At 39.6% G+C, this 18,629-nt stretch overlaps 1 protein-coding gene across 4 annotated transcripts in view; it reads left to right on the top strand.

Annotated features, from left to right (window-relative positions):
* Positions 1–18,629, top strand: part of HECW1 (HECT, C2 and WW domain containing E3 ubiquitin protein ligase 1) — a 273,075-nt gene that overhangs the window by 202,725 nt on the left and 51,721 nt on the right. For all 4 annotated transcript variants that reach the window (XM_064443833.1, XM_064443832.1, XM_064443830.1 and 1 more), the window contains 4 exons: positions 5,101–5,231; positions 7,977–8,098; positions 10,930–11,115; positions 11,739–11,873. In XM_064443833.1, the coding sequence (XP_064299903.1) occupies positions 5,101–5,231; positions 7,977–8,098; positions 10,930–11,115; positions 11,739–11,873 (574 nt within the window). The remainder of the gene's footprint in view (positions 1–5,100; positions 5,232–7,976; positions 8,099–10,929; positions 11,116–11,738; positions 11,874–18,629) is intronic.

Raw genomic sequence — 18,629 nt, 5'->3', positions numbered from 1 at the left:
ACGCTGCCCTACTGCCTTCCTTCCTTCCCCAGTGCAACACATTCATTCCCTAAGGATTTAACTTTCCTTCTTGTCCAAGTCCAATGTACACGTCCCTGTCCCTGCTGATGATGTCTTTCAGCCTGCTGTTGTGCCTGCTGTGGGTGTCCAGTACCCAAACTTGCCCACATTAGAAGCATTGTTGAGTGAAAGATGTTGCAAAAGAGGATTTTGGAAAACTTTGAAATGACTACCAGAAGAGAAGGGACTGTTCTCTCAAAAGATGGAATCATTTGGGCTGTTTAACTGTAAGAGTGGTATTGATGGGTTGGCACCTAGTGCTACACTGTGGAGCTTTCTGAGCTGTTATTGAAAGTGTGTTGCCATATCAGTGTGGCATTTCTACTCAAGCTAATTAGGCCTGTTGAAAGGTCTGTCTCCTTTTCCAGGGCAGAGCACTGCTCTAATAGGACTGTACACATTTCTAGACATAGACAGATCTGCTTAATGTTGCATTGGGCCCTGTAAATCTGTCAGTTCATTCTGAGCTGGCTGAGATATCTCTTAACATGGTGCACATTTTCCTTCTTTGACTAGTCCACACATAGATTTGTGTATCATTTCCTTCTCATGCTTGCTTTTTGGACTCAATTTAAGAGGAAAGAGAGAAAATAAACAGTTTGTCAAAAATCCTCCCTTTTTACTTCAGAGAAGGGTATTTTTTTATTCCCTGCTTACTGTAATGATATGGTTTCTAGAAAAATACAAGCAAAACTGAAATTATATTCTAATCATAGCATGCACAATGCCACTGAAGTTTTTCGGTCTTTGTGCTAAGAGAAAGATCTGCAGCTGAGAAAAGGATGCAGAGTTTCAAAGCACTCTTTTCAGGGCACAGAATAGTTTGGGAGTTACTGTGTGTAAAGAGAACTGGGCCCTGAATGACAATGACTAGAAAGTTAATGTGGCTTGTGGAGAGCAAGCCAGGCTTCTTAAAGTGGTTGTTTTGCCGTGTAAGTTGACACCATCAACACACTCTTGAAGAATTTCTCCTTTGTTTCACCAAAATTCATTATCTTGGATAGCATTTCATAATGTGTTATATCTTGCAGAGGTGAAAGAACCTGCTCAGTATTTGTTTTCATTTTAGCTTTCCTCAGAATTTGTCAAGCTACCATGTTAGTATTTAAAAAAAGAACTAAAGAAAGTGAATGTTTAATGTAGATTATTCCAAGGGATTTACATGACTTGTCCTCCATTTAGCATTTGTCTTTAAGAGGGATTTTGGCCATGTCAAAGCTGAGACCATTTGGCTGCCTCTTGAGCACGTTATCTGCCACAGAAAGCAGAAGGCTCTGTTGTGGGCATACACCAGCCATTTTTTTTTCTTTTTTTTTTGAGGTTGAACTCATTTAAGTGCAGCACAACCAGGAAAGGCATAAGAAGGAATAGGTGCTTGTGAGAGTCTGTGTAGGAATTTACCATGCTATTAGTTAATGCAGGTTAATCGTTAAACCAGCTATCTCAGCAGAAACTGAAGGGTAGGCATTGTCATTGTGACCTCCTTGCTTCAAACTTTATTATTCCATGTTTTTATGCAGGCTGCCTGGCTTTCTTGACTAGGACTTGATTATCACTGGTTCGGGTTGGGAATTGACAGTTAATAGGACCGACATTCTTTGAAACTCTCTATTTTTAGTATTCACGTACCTAATTACAAAATGAGAAGTATAGAGGGTTTTCAGCAATGGCCTCTCTCTCCTCACCAGAATCCCACTGGAGACTAAGCACTTTGCAACTTATTAAAAGTGAACTGTCATGGCTTCTTGGGACAGAGGAAAAAAGCTGATGACTCCCTACTCTCTGCCAAAGATCGCTAGTGTTTTGAGAACTGGAATACAGACATCTCCTGTTGTTCCCAAGTTTGGGAGCATTCCCTACAGTTCTAGTAAAAGAGATTCATACTGAGTCTTTGAGTGTTTGTCCAATGTCAAGTCATTTCTGTATTTTCAAACTGGCTGTTATAATTTTTTTAATTATTGTTGTCCTAAAGCCAATTTCAAATATTTCCTGTCTCCAGATTTCAGGATTGCGAGGAAAAACACTTTTCATAAATGGTTATTATCAGCACTGTGGAGGATCGGGCTTTGTTTTAAGCACCCATTTTAGAAAGACTGTTTTGTTGTATTTCGAGCTTCATTATTTGAAATGTTCTTCAGCAAAGACACCTGAGAATCGTCTTAGGTGAGGCAACAGCAAACATAGACCTTGCTGATAGAATTAGCAACAGCCTGAACTTTTGCTGTAACCTCAAACGAAATCTGGACTCAAAATCACTTCACAGCTTGAAAAAACTTGGCAACTTTTCTTTTTAAACCAATCTATTCACTTTTCGGCTTCCTGGTTTTATTTGTGGAAGGGAATTGAAAGACCTAAATATTACAAGGAAGCTTGGTATTTTCAGCCTAGCCAAAACCACAAAGCTTTGGAAATTCAGCTTGAAAAAAACCCCATAGCTGTGATTGAGCCTAGACCTGCTTTCCTTCTGTGCTCCAAGCTTCCCATTAGCTGTACTAGCCACTTGAGGATACAGGGCATGCAAAACGAGAATCCAGGTGTTGGGCAAACTCTAAAGAGACATGCATAGTTCTTATTTTAAAGGCTCTTGCTCATTTTCTACCACACTACCTGATTTGCTTACTTGTTAGCAAAGCAGATAACAGCTCTTGTTGTTCAAGCTCTGTTGGAAAGATGCTTTGTTGCATATGTATATCTAGATTTGTCTTTGCACTAATTTAAAAGGTAATGAGTAACATAAGAACATAAGAAATTATAACCATAATAGCTAAGACAGCCACAGTGTGGTATTTCTAAACGTCCATTTCTTTGACAAATCACTTTGAAAGGAGACTGAAATTTCCAGAGGCATTCCCATAACTTTTGCACTTTCAATGTTTTCTCCAATTACTTTGGCATTTTCTGGTATTTATATAAGATGATTTTATAATATTGAGACCCAAAAGAAAAGTGTAGCCTTTTGTTGGCCTACAGCTAGTGTTACTCTTTAAGGTTTGCCAATGGGGATTTTCTGCCATCTAATTAAATTGAAGCTACATGTTTTTTTTTTTTATAAGTGTGCTTATATCCCTTGATTATATGAACTTCTTCCCCCCCCCCCCTTTTCTGTTGCATGTGGGTGTTGTAAATCTCCTTCAGTACTGGAATGGAAAGTTCATTCAATTGCCTGCAGTTAAGTGAATAAAAATTTAAAATGTGGGTCTAAAACAGAGGGTTTAAAACTGCAGTAAATTCATGCTGTTACAAAACCTGCTATCAGAATTTCCTTGTAAAAGTGGATGTTTACTTACACACAGAATCCCCATTTAAAAAAAAAAACTGCTAAAAAGTCTGTTTATTGAGCTGTCAAAATATACAAATAAATGTAGCTTGAAATGACTTTGAGTACTGGGGGACACACATAGTACTGCGAAAGTTTAGTATAAATCTATTAAAACCTTAACTATTTTTGTTAATTATCTCCAGCCCTTCTGCACAAGATTGGGTTGCAGGGAGCTACTGGAGATTACGTCTGTTGAGAGATGTAAAAGCCAAATCCTAATTGCTTGTCTTTAATGGTCCAGTGTCACTTTGAGGAACTAACTCCTGACTAATTCCTCATTTGGAATAAAGTATGCATTAACAAATGAAGAGGGAGAAAGTAAGTAAGTAATTTGTAAGTCAGAACTTGAGCTGAGGAAAGAAAAAAGGGTATAAGTCAGGAAAATGAGAGACAAACAATGCTGGATCAGATTAAATGCAGGTAGTAAAGCCATCCTGTTTTATATACATATGGAAATGCAATCCAGAAATAGGGATTAAAAATTTTGGAGTGGAGTAAAAGCTAATTAAAATAATTAAGAGAGCCTATTTTCTTTCCTTTCCTTTTCTCTCTTTCTGCTTCTTTCTTTCTCTTTCCCTTTCTGCTTTATTTTTGTTTTCTTTCTCTGTGTATAAAATATATTTTCTTATTCAATATATAAGACTTTTTCATAGCTTGCCAGTAGAACCAAAGACATCTTGATCTCTCATCTTATTCATCTGTCTATGTGAATGAACAAGTTAACTAGAATGTGTTTTGTGTAGTGGGAATTCAGAACACTCCAGGGTATTCCCACAGCCAGGTATATACTTTGTTCCTGATCTTGTAAAGTATTTAGGATGGGGCTCATCCCTAAGATGTGATCAGTACCATTGACATCAACTAATGCAGCAATTAGTTCCATGATTATTATGGAAATGACATTATAGTTTTTTAAGGCATTTGCAGGTTTTTATTGAAAATTTTCTTCTGTCGTCCTCTTCACTTTGCTTATCTCTACAATTGTTTCCTCTTCCTTGTTCTACAACTAGTCACCAGCCAAGCTAGATGCCCAGTCCTACTGATTTCCAAAAAGGGACGTATCACATCCTCACGCTGTTCGCTCAGCTCATGTGTTACATCCTATTCTATTTTTCTGTGGCTGTCATATCAATTAGATTGTAGCTCTCTGAGGTCACACTGCCTACCAGTTTACATTCCATATTGCCTACCAAAATGGAAGTGTTCCCAACTGCTGGCCATATGGTATTGTAATAAACATTTTGTAAACACTCCTAATAGCCTTTACCTGTTTAGGGTTGAGCATGTGTATCCAGTATTGTCATAAGAAAGACTGAAAGGTACTCAGGGCATCATAGGATTGATCCTTATTTCATGGGTTATGCTACCATAAGACTAAATGAGAGGGGGAACCCTGATCCACCAGTAGCTTTAGGTTCTAGACGTCCAGATGTTTTAAAGGGAAGCCTAGTAGCAACCTGTAGCCTACATACGTGTCTAAATTTGACCTGTAGCTCTTTGTTATTCAGTGCAAAATGCCATATTTGCAGAGTAATGATTGGCCCATATGTGAGTCACTGCATCAGTTAAAGGAGAATAGTCAGGTGTGCTCTTACTCTGTCGTATGCTGAAGACACAAGTATTGGAATAATTCAAAAACGCTTCTGATTTTTAAGGTAGAAAGAACCAGAAAGCTATTCTGTTAACTAAAGCATGTTGTTCCTTTCTCTGAATATATGTAGATACCAAAATATCCAGCGAACTATTGCAACAGAGCGGACTGAAGACGATGCTGTAGTAAATAACAGGATGGAGAGAGTTCCCACCGGAGGAGGAAGTGACTCTGAGGCAGAGCCTTCCCAGCCAAGCTCAGGTAAGGGAAAAAAAGCTACTGAATGGCATGTTCAGTGCCACTCACTGACGGCATTCAGTTCTGGGGAAATCTGCATTTCCATGGGGGACTGGAACTTCATTATACTGGGGTGCAAAAGCTAATTAAAAGAAAAGAGGTTTCGTCTTGAAGCTACAGGTTTTAGACCTGAAGCTACAGGCACAAAGCTAAATACAAAGGGCCTCAGTTCTTTTTTAACAACTGCTAGGACAGGCAAAGCATTTCTACTTTAGTAAAGGGCTATTTGAAATTAGAATGGAAAAGGCATCTGGTTTTAATTCAGCTTAGTAGTTGCAAAAACGATGCTTATTTTTGATGCAGTGTGATTTTGATCTTGGGGCATTGCAGTTTGTTTTCTCTGGGCATGGCTTCTGTGCTGCCACATTTGCCCCTGTGGTCACACCTGCAGTGGCCCTGGCACCAAGTATGAAATGCTTATGTTTTTAAAGCTTCAGTTTTGTGATAGCTATGATATGATCTAAGTGTAGGCTGTCACTGAAGGAGGCATAGCTGTCTTTTTGCTAACTCATATGACAACACCCCATACCAGAACAGAGAACTGATCTGTCTGAAAAATAACTTTGTTTCTTGAACTTAATGTTGTTTACAGCCAGACCAGATCTTTCATCTGGCTCATTAGATAATCAGACAAGAGTGAGTGTCACTACAAAGGAGAAGAGGAGAATGTGTACCCAGGGCAGGATGGGATGGACAGGGAGCTGTTCTATGCTTTTTGGTGGTAGTCATATTCATATTTTCTTAAAACATTTGTGAAACCATAGCCTCAGTGTTTGTTTCAGGTAAGAAACACCAGCAATCAGACTAGTGGCCACTATACAACTTGTGGACACACAAAAATAACTATCATCTGCTTTGTCTGAGAACTTGCACGACCAAAATGAACAGCCAGTTCTCTTCCTTTGGATAATTCTCACCTCCACCTAACATTGTGTTCTATGTTGTCTACTAGAAGTAAATCTGACTTCTTGCCATCCTTTTGCCATCCCTCTCTAAATAGCATTGGCGAAGGGGAAGAACCAATACAGTGTCTGCTTGAATTTTCTTAATGTTCCATGTTGAATAGGAAGAATTGCAGAGAAATAGTAAACTTACTTCTTTTTTAAAATAATTTTAGAAAAATACTAAATTTTGCCTCTTTGTTTTCCTGATCCATTAGGTGTTTTTAGGCTGAAAATCAATTTTGACCAGGAAAGTTTAATGTTTGCTATTCAAAGCTTCTTTGCATTCCTTTGTACTGCAATTTATGGGAGTCTTTTACCTACACTGGATGTTATAGGGAGAGCGCAGTCCTCTCTTTTACTAGCTGAAATGGAAATGAGGTACACATTGTATTTTTAGTACTTAAATTATAAGTAATGTAGTCATTACTTGTAATATGCGTAATCATTTACTATCATAGCCTACATAATAAAATAGTAATCTAATAGGAATTGCTACCAGTAAGTATTTAGGTCAGTTTATTACGTAACATTAACTTTTCTGCTTTAACCCTGAAGAGCTAATGATTATAATATATGTCATCTTAAGTGATTAGGAAATGGTTTCTGCTATAGATAATTGTTTTGCTTTTAGGAGAAAAAGTCAATATTGTATAAAATGCCAAGAATTAAAAGATCAAAGGTGATGTAAACCACACTAGAATAAGTGAAAGCTGCAGTATGATACATTTGCTATTTGCCTATTAATTTAAATGAAAAATGACAGAAGGAATACAATTTAGGCACATTAATCTAGATTGTAAGCCAGTATAAATCAATTTAGCTCCAGCAATGGATCTAGTCTGCAGTTTTAAGTGGATAGAGTAATATGATGTGTCTAGCAGGAAGAAAAAAGAAGTTATAGTTGATAAGAAAAAAATGGGAACCTATATTTACTCTGTTGATGTCTGCAATCAATTTCCTTGGACTGCAAATAAAAGTTGGCTCATATTATATATATCATATATTATATATGGTATATATATTATACCATAATTCCATGGTAGGAAGCACTTTTCTGGTTGCTGTAGGTCAAGGAGTTGCCACCTCTGAGAGTTTACATTCTCAAACGCTCAGTTCTGCTCCTGTGCTTCATGAATCAATACACATTAAAAGTAATCCCTTTGTATTTGTTTTTGTTTCCTTTACCATACGAGTCCCCAAAACCATGGACTTGCCAAAAATAATGCAATTACAAGTAAAGAGTAGTGCTTTGCAGCACCAACATGGATGTGAGTGACTGAACAGGGGGCTTCCTTAACCCAGTCTTGCTACCAAATGCTTTCTGCTGGTGAACCCCTCAGGCTGGATTGGGAAATAAGATCTCCCTAAAATAAGCGGGGGGGGGGGAGGAGAGGAGAGGAGAGGAGGGGCAGGCATCAGGACCTGGGTGACAGTATTGAACCAAACCATCAGTTGATAAAAACTCTTGTGGTCACATTGATATTTAGAGACAGCAGTAGGTATGACACAAGAGTTTTATAACATACAGTATAGAAAGGCATCCAGCTCCTGCCCTGCTACTGTAAGCACTGCACCACTAACTACGAGGAGAACATCTACCAGTTTGCCAGCAGGCTTGGCTTGGAAACAAAAAGAAGGTAGGTGCATTGGGCAGGATGGTGACTGTTTTATAGCATAAATTTTGCAGCCATTCATTAAAGGTTAAATAATAAACCGTGCTTGCCACTACATGAGTAAGATTGTACTGCTTTTTTGTTTTGTCCAGAGATTAGGAGGGAAGGTTCCCTTTCTCCTGTGAATTCTCAAAAAATCACCTTGTTGCTGCAGTCTCCAGCTGTGAAGTTCATCACTAATCCCGAGTTCTTCACTGTGCTGCATGCAAACTATGTGAGTAATTATGATTTGCTCTCTCACACTACTGATTTCTGAATCCAAATGCTGAGCCCCAGGCCTTTGGGGAGAATGCGTAGTGAATTTGAATTGCATGACTCGGTGCTCAATTGTCCTTTCTGAGCACCAGACCAGGTTGGAGACAATACAGGCAGGCTGCTGCAAGGAGACTCTTGCTGGGATTCTGCCTCACACAAGGAATTCCCTGGTACAGAGAAGCTCATTAATGTTATCCTTCCAGAATGAGCAGGAACCCTTGGTTTCAGCTTGGTTGATTCTGGTGTCTGTTGCTGCAGGGAGTGAGGTTGTTGCTTTATGAGCCATGTTCCTGAAAAATCTTACTCAGATACCACTAAGTCTCAGAGAAATAGAGGGAAAAAGTTATTAACTCATGCAGTTTGCACTCCCAAGAAGCAGGTGGGCATAATGCAGTGAAAGAAATACTGACTTGAGTCAGTGTAGCTATTTTGGAAAAACAGGAATGATACTGAATTTTCAAAATTCAAATAATTCTTTTCCATTAATGCAATAAATCTGCATGTTTTCTTGCAAACCTGGTGTGGAGTGGAAAAAATGTAATAGGTCAACCAGAGGAAGCACATAGGGAAATCTCACAAGGAGATGCAGTCTTAGTTTTCTCCATCTTGAATGTAGTTCAACTACTATCTACACATGACTTCTGAACATTTGGAAAGTCATCCATGTCTGGGTAGGGGTGGCCTTTCTTTTTGAAAGGAAAAAAATTAAAACACTTCAGGAGTTGCTGCAGTACAGGTCTTTAGATAACTACAAACATTAAGTTTTGGCTGTGGTGCTTTGCGGGCTGAAGCCAGTTGTCCATCTCCAAGGACATGCCAGAGATTATTGCCCATGAAATCCTGCAGAGGAAGGGATGTATTAGCTCATCTGACATTACCTGGACTAGGTTATGGAGTGTACATAATTTCTTCCACTGACAGGGTGATATATGATGATTTATAAATGGGAGCAATATCATTTTCATTCTGCATAGTTGTTTGCAAAATGAGCAACTGATTGCATAGTGTTAAGGAACAACTCACAAGAGACTGAATCCCAATTTTATTTCTCACTGAAATAAAAAAAGCCAAGAGAGGCCTTCAGTTTGAGCTTATAAAGTTGTGTGTAATAGGAGAGCCAGAATAATCTCTTGAAAAATCTGTCAAATGGTCATACAGATTCCACTTGTACAGAAATAATGGCCCACATAACTTTTGGCTTAACACCGTTGTAATATTTTAACCACAAGCCCCTATTAAAATTTCAAGCTATTAATTATGCCAGTGAAGTTGGGGTTGGAAAATATTATCCAGCAGTTAGAATTAAAAGGGAAAGGATCTCATTTTTCAGATATTTCATTTCCAAGGAGGGATAAAACTACATTACATTTTTTGTTTCCCTAATGCAGCTGAGAAATACTCAGACAGTCATTGATTGCACATTAGCTCAAAATACAACTTTTGTCATGGAGTAGGTTGGGATCTTAGCAATTTGTGACCATGAAGGTTTCCTGGGTTAAAACCAGGTCATATCTTCAGGGCAGAGATCATATCTCAGTGATTTCATAACATTTACCAACCCTTGCCATAATTAGGGACCCTGTGCTGCAGGGAGTATTCTTTTCTCAGTGCTACCACCACATAATAAAGATACTTGTAAATGTTTTATTGCATTACAGTGGTCAAAATGCATTAAAAGTACACAGAAATTGAGAATTAAAGCTGTTGGGTCAGATTCTCTGGACAGATTACAGGTGCACACACTAGGGCTTACTTCACTGAAGACACGAGTCCTCCAGTCATCCTTTATTACTCTAGTGAGCAACTAAATTCTTTGGGCTGACCAGCAGAACCGATGCACTAATTTTCTCTCTAGTGAAATGCTCAGAAGGGTTGCAGATTTTTGTAAAGTTTCCTACCCTGTCTTGAGGAGCTTTTCCCCTAGAGTAAAAGAACCCAAGAGTAGCCTGCAGATGAGAAAAAGTGTTGTCACCACATGTGTATTTTGTGGTGCTCTATTATTGAATACACTGTGGCAACAAATATAGTTCACTTTGGCCCCTCTTCTGCAAACAAATCAGCACTAACTCGCTCAGAACTGCATCAGGGCATGTTCCTCTAAGAGGTGTATTTAATGCTTATTGTGAGATACAGCTAGCTGCCTGAGGGGTGGCGTTCATCTGACTCATGAAAACATCTCCATCTGACATCCTTTGTAGTCATTGCAGAAACAAATATACAGTTCCTGGAAATGATTCATATCTTCCAAAAACAGACAATTGAAAGTGTCTGTTTCTGTCACGTAGCTATAAAGTGACCATAAATAAGGTAGCAAGCTTAGATGTAGGCATCTGCACTGCAGTCTTCTTAAGTTCATTGATCCTATCACATGCATCTTGATTTGTGTTATAGCATACATACATGTTCACAGCTGTCTTTGCATCTCCCTGGCATCACCCAGTCACACAAGCCAGGCTTCTCTTGACCAATGAAAGTAGTGAATAGGCACACTGCATGCATCTTGAGTGTGTGGTGTTTTAGCTGACCATCTTTTCGGAGTGCATTAGAAAAGCAGTTTATGCACAAGCTAACTGTGCATAGTGTGGGGGATGTTTCACTTTCCAGATTGTATTTCTTAATTCTAGGTGTTCATGTAAAGTAGTTATTCAAATCAAAATGATGAGATGGAAATTATTCTTGACTCTAACAGGATTTGTTTCAAGTTCTTTGGGCATATTTCCCATGAAATAATGAAATACGTTGTTTTGATATCAGAACTGGTTTTCCTCACTTCTGTTTTCCATCTCATAGAGTGCCTATCGAGTCTTCACTAACAGTACCTGCCTGAAGCATATGATTCTGAAGATCCGTAGAGATGCTCGTAATTTTGAGCGTTATCAGCACAACAGAGACCTGGTGAATTTTATCAACATGTTTGCTGATACCCGACTGGAGCTTCCTCGTGGCTGGGAGATTAAAACTGACCAGCAGGGCAAGGTAAGGATGCCAACAAAACTAATCACTTGTTTAACACAGCACATCAGGCTACATGATTACTAAAGATTTCGTCCTTGACATGAAAGTGGTGAAGGTTTGGTTTAAACAACACAAGCAGCAAGCAGAGTATAGAAGCAGAAAAAAGCTTCAAGAACAAATGTTTCAAAGCATAGTGGTGACTGTCTAGGTTTTTGTGGATTTTCACACTATAGCCAAGGCAGCACTGAACTAAAAAAAAAGTTTAAGCCAGAGTTTAGATCTGTCATGACTGCAAAATTTGGCTTAGTGTCTCTGCCTCCAGTGAAGCTTTGCTGAGTGACTTCTGGAACCACCAGATAGGCTAAAGAAATGTTCCCCAGTAATTTTATTCTGTTCTCTCTTGTTTCCTTCATGGCCATTACATGTGATTTTGACCTATGTAGCTTAAGGTACTTTCCAAGAGCAATTCTAGCTTCAACTAAAAAAGTCCTGTCATTGGCAGATACCTTCCATGGACTGTACCTAAAAAAGGATATTTCTGACACACAATTAATTGCCAGGGTGTTTCACTTTATGATTCCACAATACTATCACAGTGTTGGCAGTTGTCTTAAAAAACACCCCATTCTTCCTGTGTGTTTCAGTCTTTCTTCGTTGACCACAATAGCCGTGCCACCACCTTCATAGATCCCAGGATCCCGCTGCAGAATGGTCGTCTCCCTAATCATCTGACTCACAGGCAACATCTTCAGCGACTTCGTAGCTACAGTGCTGGAGAGGTAACTGTGCTAGTATCAATACAGTTACTTTTGACAGCAATCTTCATAGAATTGAAGGCACTTCTTATCTTTGAAATAGATTTAAGCAGACTGTCTTAAGGATTTTTATCTTCCAAAAGAAATAAGGGATTTTTTTTCTTTCTGAGGGGTTTATTTCAGAACTTGCTAGTAATGAAGGTTTATATTTTGACCATTTTCAGCATAAAATAATAAACAAGTAAAACTAAATAACCGAAATGAAATAACGACCAAATAGATTTTAAAAGAAGAATCCATATTTGACATCCTAGTGTTGCTGTAGTAAAGTCAACTCATTCATTATTTTTATAGCCTGATACTTCAGCAGCCTCATATGTTTCTTCATTCCCCACTGTGACACTGTGCTCTGAAAAGATATATTCCCTAGCAGTAACATAGTAATGTATATTGAGGTTTGCTTCCCTAGCTTTCAACCACATTAAGTCTTTCCTGTGTTTCATAGGGATGATTTTTATCATGAGGGTCATGGGCAGGATTGATAGAAGCATAAATCTGGGGTTTGTATTGTGGATTTAAGGAGGAGAAAGTACCAGCAATCAGATTCTTCATATAGCAAATCTATACAGTTGAAGATTTGTAAAGATTGAAGCTGAATAGTAGTAGAGATTAATTATGGCCAAAGGATCTTCCTCTTCCAGAAAAACATCTGGAGAAATGCTTGTGAAATTAACATTAAAATTTATTGCAGCGGGACCAGTCTGAACACCTCCCACAGCCAAATGGGGTTGGGATGAGGAGCTGGCTAGGGTGTGAGGTCAGTACTTCAAGACCAAAGGCAGACCAGGCATGAGTAGCTTAGGTACATTGTCATCATCTTAGGTGAATACGGCAGCATATTTTCTGAAGGTAGAAGTATATCAATGGATTTGATTCAATCATATCTTCTGACCAACTTAGCAAATTCCCTCTGCCAACAGCCTGCAGTTCAGTCTTGCTATTGTGACTGAATTATTGACGTGAATGTGAAAGTCACCTGCATGATGATTCATATTTGGGCCCATGCTTGCCTGGGGCTTGCTTACAAATTCACCATGTCAGGAACAGAAAGACCACTGAGCAAGTCAGATAACCTAGCCCAAAAAATACGCTTGGTTTTGCAAATGCTGGCAAGGCTGGCAAAGAACAATTTGCAATAAACCGAAAATACCAAGTACAGGGAAGGGAGTGAAAAGCACTGAATGCTTTAGGCTGATGATTCTCTGGGGAAACTGCAAATTGAGGCCACTGATTTGGCGTGATCAGCCAATGAAACAGGGCCTTCTGTCTTGGGAGCCATCAGTGCTGGCACCTTCATCTCACAGTCTCAGTGGCCTGGCTCCCACAGTGCTTCTGCACCCTTGTCGTAGTTAGTAGGTTCCCCTCTGGAAGTATCTGCTAGAAGGACTCCCATTGATTTCCAAGGAATTCAGGTCGGTGCCTAAAAGCCCACTATTTTCAAGGAAAAGATTCAACCCTTTGCAACTCAGCCCATTTTTTTTAAGAGCCGCATGTTCCGTGCCGTTTCTTCCAAGTATATTTGGATGTGCTTTTGTCCTATAAATCATGTCTGTAGGGGCACACCTGGGGCTTTGTCCTGGCCATGTGTCAGCTGTCTGCAGTCTAGTTGGTTTCTTTGCTGAGCAGGTGGTGTGGCCTCTGGAATCAGTCACCAGGACAGTATGAAGCACCAAGAAAGACAGTCACCAGTTTTGAAGGTTCTGTACAGATGTCAAACAGCCTGAAGGAGAGCAGAACAGTGCAGCTTCGGTCGTGATTGCTTGTGGGTACCAGAGAGGATATAGAAAAGATGCAGGGTAATGAGAGGAAAAACTCTACCCCCTGCCTTGGCATGCACACCTGACATCCTGCCCACATGCCAAAATGAGTTGCCAGTGTGTCATGCAGACTTCCCAGGGACTTTGTGACACTGAGTGGTCAGCTGAGAAAAAAGCAGACAAAAATCATGGGCAGATGAGCCCAAAGTGGGAAAAAAAGAAATACCCTGGCTTTACATACTCAGCGATGGCTCTTATCTGAGTCACCATAAAGAAATTATCATTCTAATAAATTGTGATCTCAGTATTCAACAGCAGACAAAAAAGAAAATGTAATGTCTGGAATTCTTAGAAAAGTAATAGAACGGTCTGTTTAATTTAGGACAGGACAGGCATTACCAGAACTAAGTTTTGGTAGTAAAAGCCAAACGAATTCAATCAAAATAAGGCAGGGTTGAAATTCGGTGAGAATAGTTAACTGTAGGAACTAATGATTACATGGGCATTGGCTCTCCATCCCTTCATACTTTCAGGCCAAAACATAGTGCAAAAGCCAGTGTTTTCTTAGTCACCAACAAGCTTACAAGCTCCCTGGGGCAGGGGCAGTGCAGTGAATAGGCTGTGGTGTTGAAGTAAAAACAGTGATCTCCTGTCCTCCATTCCTTGACATCCATGAATCTTCTAAATCCTTTTGGCCCGTCAAAATGTGGCCTTGATTCCTGTCTAATAATCTGCGGTGTGGAACAGAATACCTTGCAATACTAATAAAGAATTTATTTTTAGTATTTCAAATGTACATTTAAAACTTCCTTATGAAATTGGAACATAAAAATATGCTTTCTCAAATATGGCAGTTTTCTTTGCTTCATAACATTTAAAATACATTCTCAGTAAAGAGTAGGAACAGCAATTACACAGCTTCTATAGAAGGCTGGCTGTAGCTTCCAAGTAACTTTATTCAAGGCCTACCCCAACTCTTAACAGGCCAAGCGGAGATTAAAACTGCCATTTTTCCCTTAACCTCTATATGGTGGGCTGTGTTTTTAAAAAAAATATCTGTGCATATAATAGTACTCCATTTCCCTCTTCCAAGAAAGAAAGCATCCATTTCATAAAGTAATCTGTAATATTTATGGTTTTCTTCATGTTGAAGTATTCTCCTAAATGAAGGACATCTGCAAAAACTTTTGATATCCACCTGAGTAGATTCTTGATATTAAATGTTATTATATATAAATTTTACAAAAATGCTACAGATGAAGGGTATCAATCTTTTAGAGGAAAAAAGTGGTTGATGCTACTCTTGATTACCTGATTTTTGAAAGAAAAGTTCAGGTAGCTTTACTGGCTATCAGTAACTAAAAGAGCATAGGTCACTAAGTGCTTAATTTCCTTCTGCCACTGCTATAAACAGAACAGGTCAGAAGCACTTTCCATTCCCTCTAAGAGACTTTTCATCTGCAATGGAAATCAACATGTATGATTACAAGGTAGAGATTTTAAAAATAAAAAGAAGAAAGAATCAGGTATCCATAATGGAGAAGCAAGAGTTTCTGGCTAGCAAGGAAAGCAGAGGACATACTGGAATATAGCAATATATAAATCTCCTTATTGACCCAAACCACAACAAGCAAGTAGCAGGATTCAATCAGTCAGAAGCCTCTCAAATCCAGCAGTGATATGAAACCCAGGAAAGGATGTTATATCATTGAAAGGCTCCTGTGATAGTCTGGACTCTCCGTGCTGGTTGCAACATCCCAGTATCAATTGCAAAGCTGTTAAACCCTGCTATAAATCTGTCAGATTATCCTGCACTAGATGAACCAGGTCACTAAATCATTAGAGAGGTCACTCTTTTTCCTTTAATTAGAGAATAATGTGCTAATCTAAATTAAATTATTCAGTTAGAAAGTCAAAGTAGACACGGCAATTGTGATCAAACACTGAATTGGAGCCATCAATTGTACTATATTAGCTAAAAGATTGGAAAGAGGAGTGTTAGCAAAAAGGAAGTTAATTAGACAGCTGGGAATTTTCCTGTTGTGTTGCCAGAGAAGAATTGTTTAGAGGTGTAAATGTGTAAAGACCATGATCAAAACACAGCATTAGCGATGCCAGATGATGGTGATGAAGAGAAATACAGCACCACAGAGTGTGCAATTTATTATGTTAATGTGTGTACAAAACTGGATTCTTACAATCTAGATTGTTTTAGCTGTTAAACCAGAACTGGGAAGAAGGGAAGGGGGGAAGTGAAAGTTTCTCTTCATGGTCTCCAGACACATCTCCTTTCAGAATTCTTGCTTCAGGACAAATATGTTTAGGCAAACAACTCAGCAGCACTGAAAAGCTGGCCAAAAGAAAAAAAAAGATCAGGTGACATGAGCAAGGGGAGGATCCAGCCCCAGGCTGGGCAGAAGTACCATGCAGTTCCCAAGTGTCAAGCAAATACCAACTGGCACTAATTTTTGTGGGCAACAGGTGTTTAACTCCTCTGTTACTGCTCCCTTTCCCCCTTCCTATCTTCTAGTCAGTAAATCTTTGTGTAACAACAAGGGCTTAGGATTTGTCTTTGTCAAGGATGAGTCAGAGACCACCTTTAAACCAGGCTCACCCACCATCCACACTCCCATGCAAGTCAATTCTACAAGGAGCTGGGGAAGAGGCATCCTCACCTGATCTCCAGAGCTCCCTGGAAGTGAAGAAGCTGAGCACAACACAGTGCCTTAGGACTGTCCCACACATCCTTGCTAATACAACCGATCAGAGAAGGGTCACAAAGTTGGTGAAGGGTTTAGAGGAGAAATTGTATGAGGAGTGGCTAAAGTCACTTGGTTTGTTCAGCCTGGAGAAGAGGAGGCTGAGGGAAGACCTCATTGCAGTCTACAGCTTCCTCACAAGGGGAGGAGGAGGAGGGGCAGGCACTGATCTCTTCTTTCTGGTGACCAATGATAGGACCCATGGGAATGGCAGGAAGATGTGCCAGGGGAGGTTTAGGTTGGCTATTAGGAAAAGGTTCTTCACTCAGAGGGTGGTAGAGTGCTGGAACAGGCTCCCCAGGGAAGGCAGTCATGGCACCAAGCCTGACACTATTCAAGAAACACTGGGACAATGCCCTCAGACACATTGTGTGAATTTTAGGGCTGTCCTGTGCAGGGGCAGGAGTTGGACTCAATGATCCTTGTGGGTCCCTTCCAGCTCAGAACATTTTATGATTCTATGATCGCAGGCCAGAGTGGATCTCAACTGTGCTGCCCACAGGCAGCCCAAGAAATGGCTGTTCCCATAAGGGCTTCATGCCCACTGTGGCAATGGATTATAGGGCATCTCTTGCACCTAAGCTTCCTCCTATGGCATAGATCGGATGCCATAAAGGCTACATGGTGCCTGTCAGGGTGGATGCCTGGGTCACAGGGTAAAAGCTGCCTAAGCCTGAGCTAAACTTGCTGCGTCAGTTGACCCATGGGCATGTGAGAAGGAGACAAAGGCAGAAGATTTAGCACAGCAAAGAGGGACTTAGTGAATTGTGTATGCCCTGCTTGAAAGTTCTTCCTGTTTTAAAGGTAAGAAGGTCCAAGGTTAGTACATCAGTCAATTAAATACTGCAGGCTTGACTGTTCTGCCTGACACTGGGATAACTCTTTTGTAGTCAGCAGATGCATACCAATACAAAATGGGTGCAAGTGAAATAATAATTGAATGATGGAGTGAAATATTCACCGCTTTCTATGAATCACATCGTCACAAAACACACATCAGTTTCACAGCAGTTTTGTGTTTTCAATTCAGTATGTTTAATTAGAATAATTAAGATTTTTCTTTGTTTAACCTATGTATTGACACGTATCAAGTGCATTGACTGGTATCTTGTTAAATATAAACATTTTATGCTTTATGTGCTCCAAAGGCAACTTGCCAGTCACATTTAGCTTCTTGTTTTTCATTTATATCCAGTTGGAAGGCTTGGCATTTGGCCATACCACTGAAAGTGCGTTGGCACCATTTGCTTGGATGCAGAGCTAAGCATTTAAAATATTGGAGTAGGGGCAATTTCTTCCTGAAGTGGTTGCCAAGTACCAGAATTTGTGCAGTGAGAAAGCAGCAGCTATTAGCCCAGTCGAATGGCAATTGGAATTCCTAATGAATCTTGTCCTGATACAGGGTGTCCTCACACTGATTTTGTAGCAGTGCTCCTCTGTTGGCTTCACCGTGGCCATATTCTGGAGGAACACATATGAGAGAGAGGTGGGTTCCCCTCACCTTGCACAAGTCCCCAAAGAGTTACCCAGCAAGTAATGACTTACTGAAGACAGATTGCCAGACCTCATTGTATGGCTTTTAATATCCTCATACATAAGTGTTTTCCTACCTTTTATTGTAACTGCCTTCCTGACATAATTCACTAGATACTGTGTTTAGGACAATGGAATTCTTTAAGTGCCTCAGTTAAGTAGTAGTTACAAATCTCCTTCTTTCTACTCTTTTTATCAGCTATTTGGATTATGTTCTTTTTTCAGTGTGTACAATTTAACTTCTGTTTCTGGTTATGCAAGTTAAGTAACCCCCTTTTGCGATGATGTAGCCTTTTTCTGTCCTGTGATGTACAGATATACCTTTGTCATGTTATTTCCAATATTAAATTTCCCTTCAACAATGCTGAGTGAACATGGTGCAGTGTTGTGGGCTTTTTCTTTTTTTAACTAACATTGCTGTAAAAACCTTGAAGTAAATGCAGTTATGCTAGAGCAAGAGACTGTATGATATTACAGAGGTTTATTTTCACTGAACCAGAGAAGTCCGCCACTGCAATACCTTTACTGACTTGCGTTTACTCGTGGATTCTGGTGCCTTCACTGCAGCATTAAAGAGGTGTAATAGCTGTGGATAATGGAGTCCCTCCATTTGGAAGCACAGAATTACCTGCCTTTTTTAAGTTGGCTGAAATATAAAGCTATCATTTTCA

The sequence above is a fragment of the Phalacrocorax carbo genome, chromosome 2 (genome assembly GCF_963921805.1).
Source record: "Phalacrocorax carbo chromosome 2, bPhaCar2.1, whole genome shotgun sequence".
In the NCBI taxonomy this organism is placed as follows: Eukaryota; Metazoa; Chordata; class Aves; order Suliformes; family Phalacrocoracidae; genus Phalacrocorax; species Phalacrocorax carbo.
Note: the sequence above shows the minus strand (reverse complement) of the source record. Positions and strands in the feature narration are given on the sequence as shown.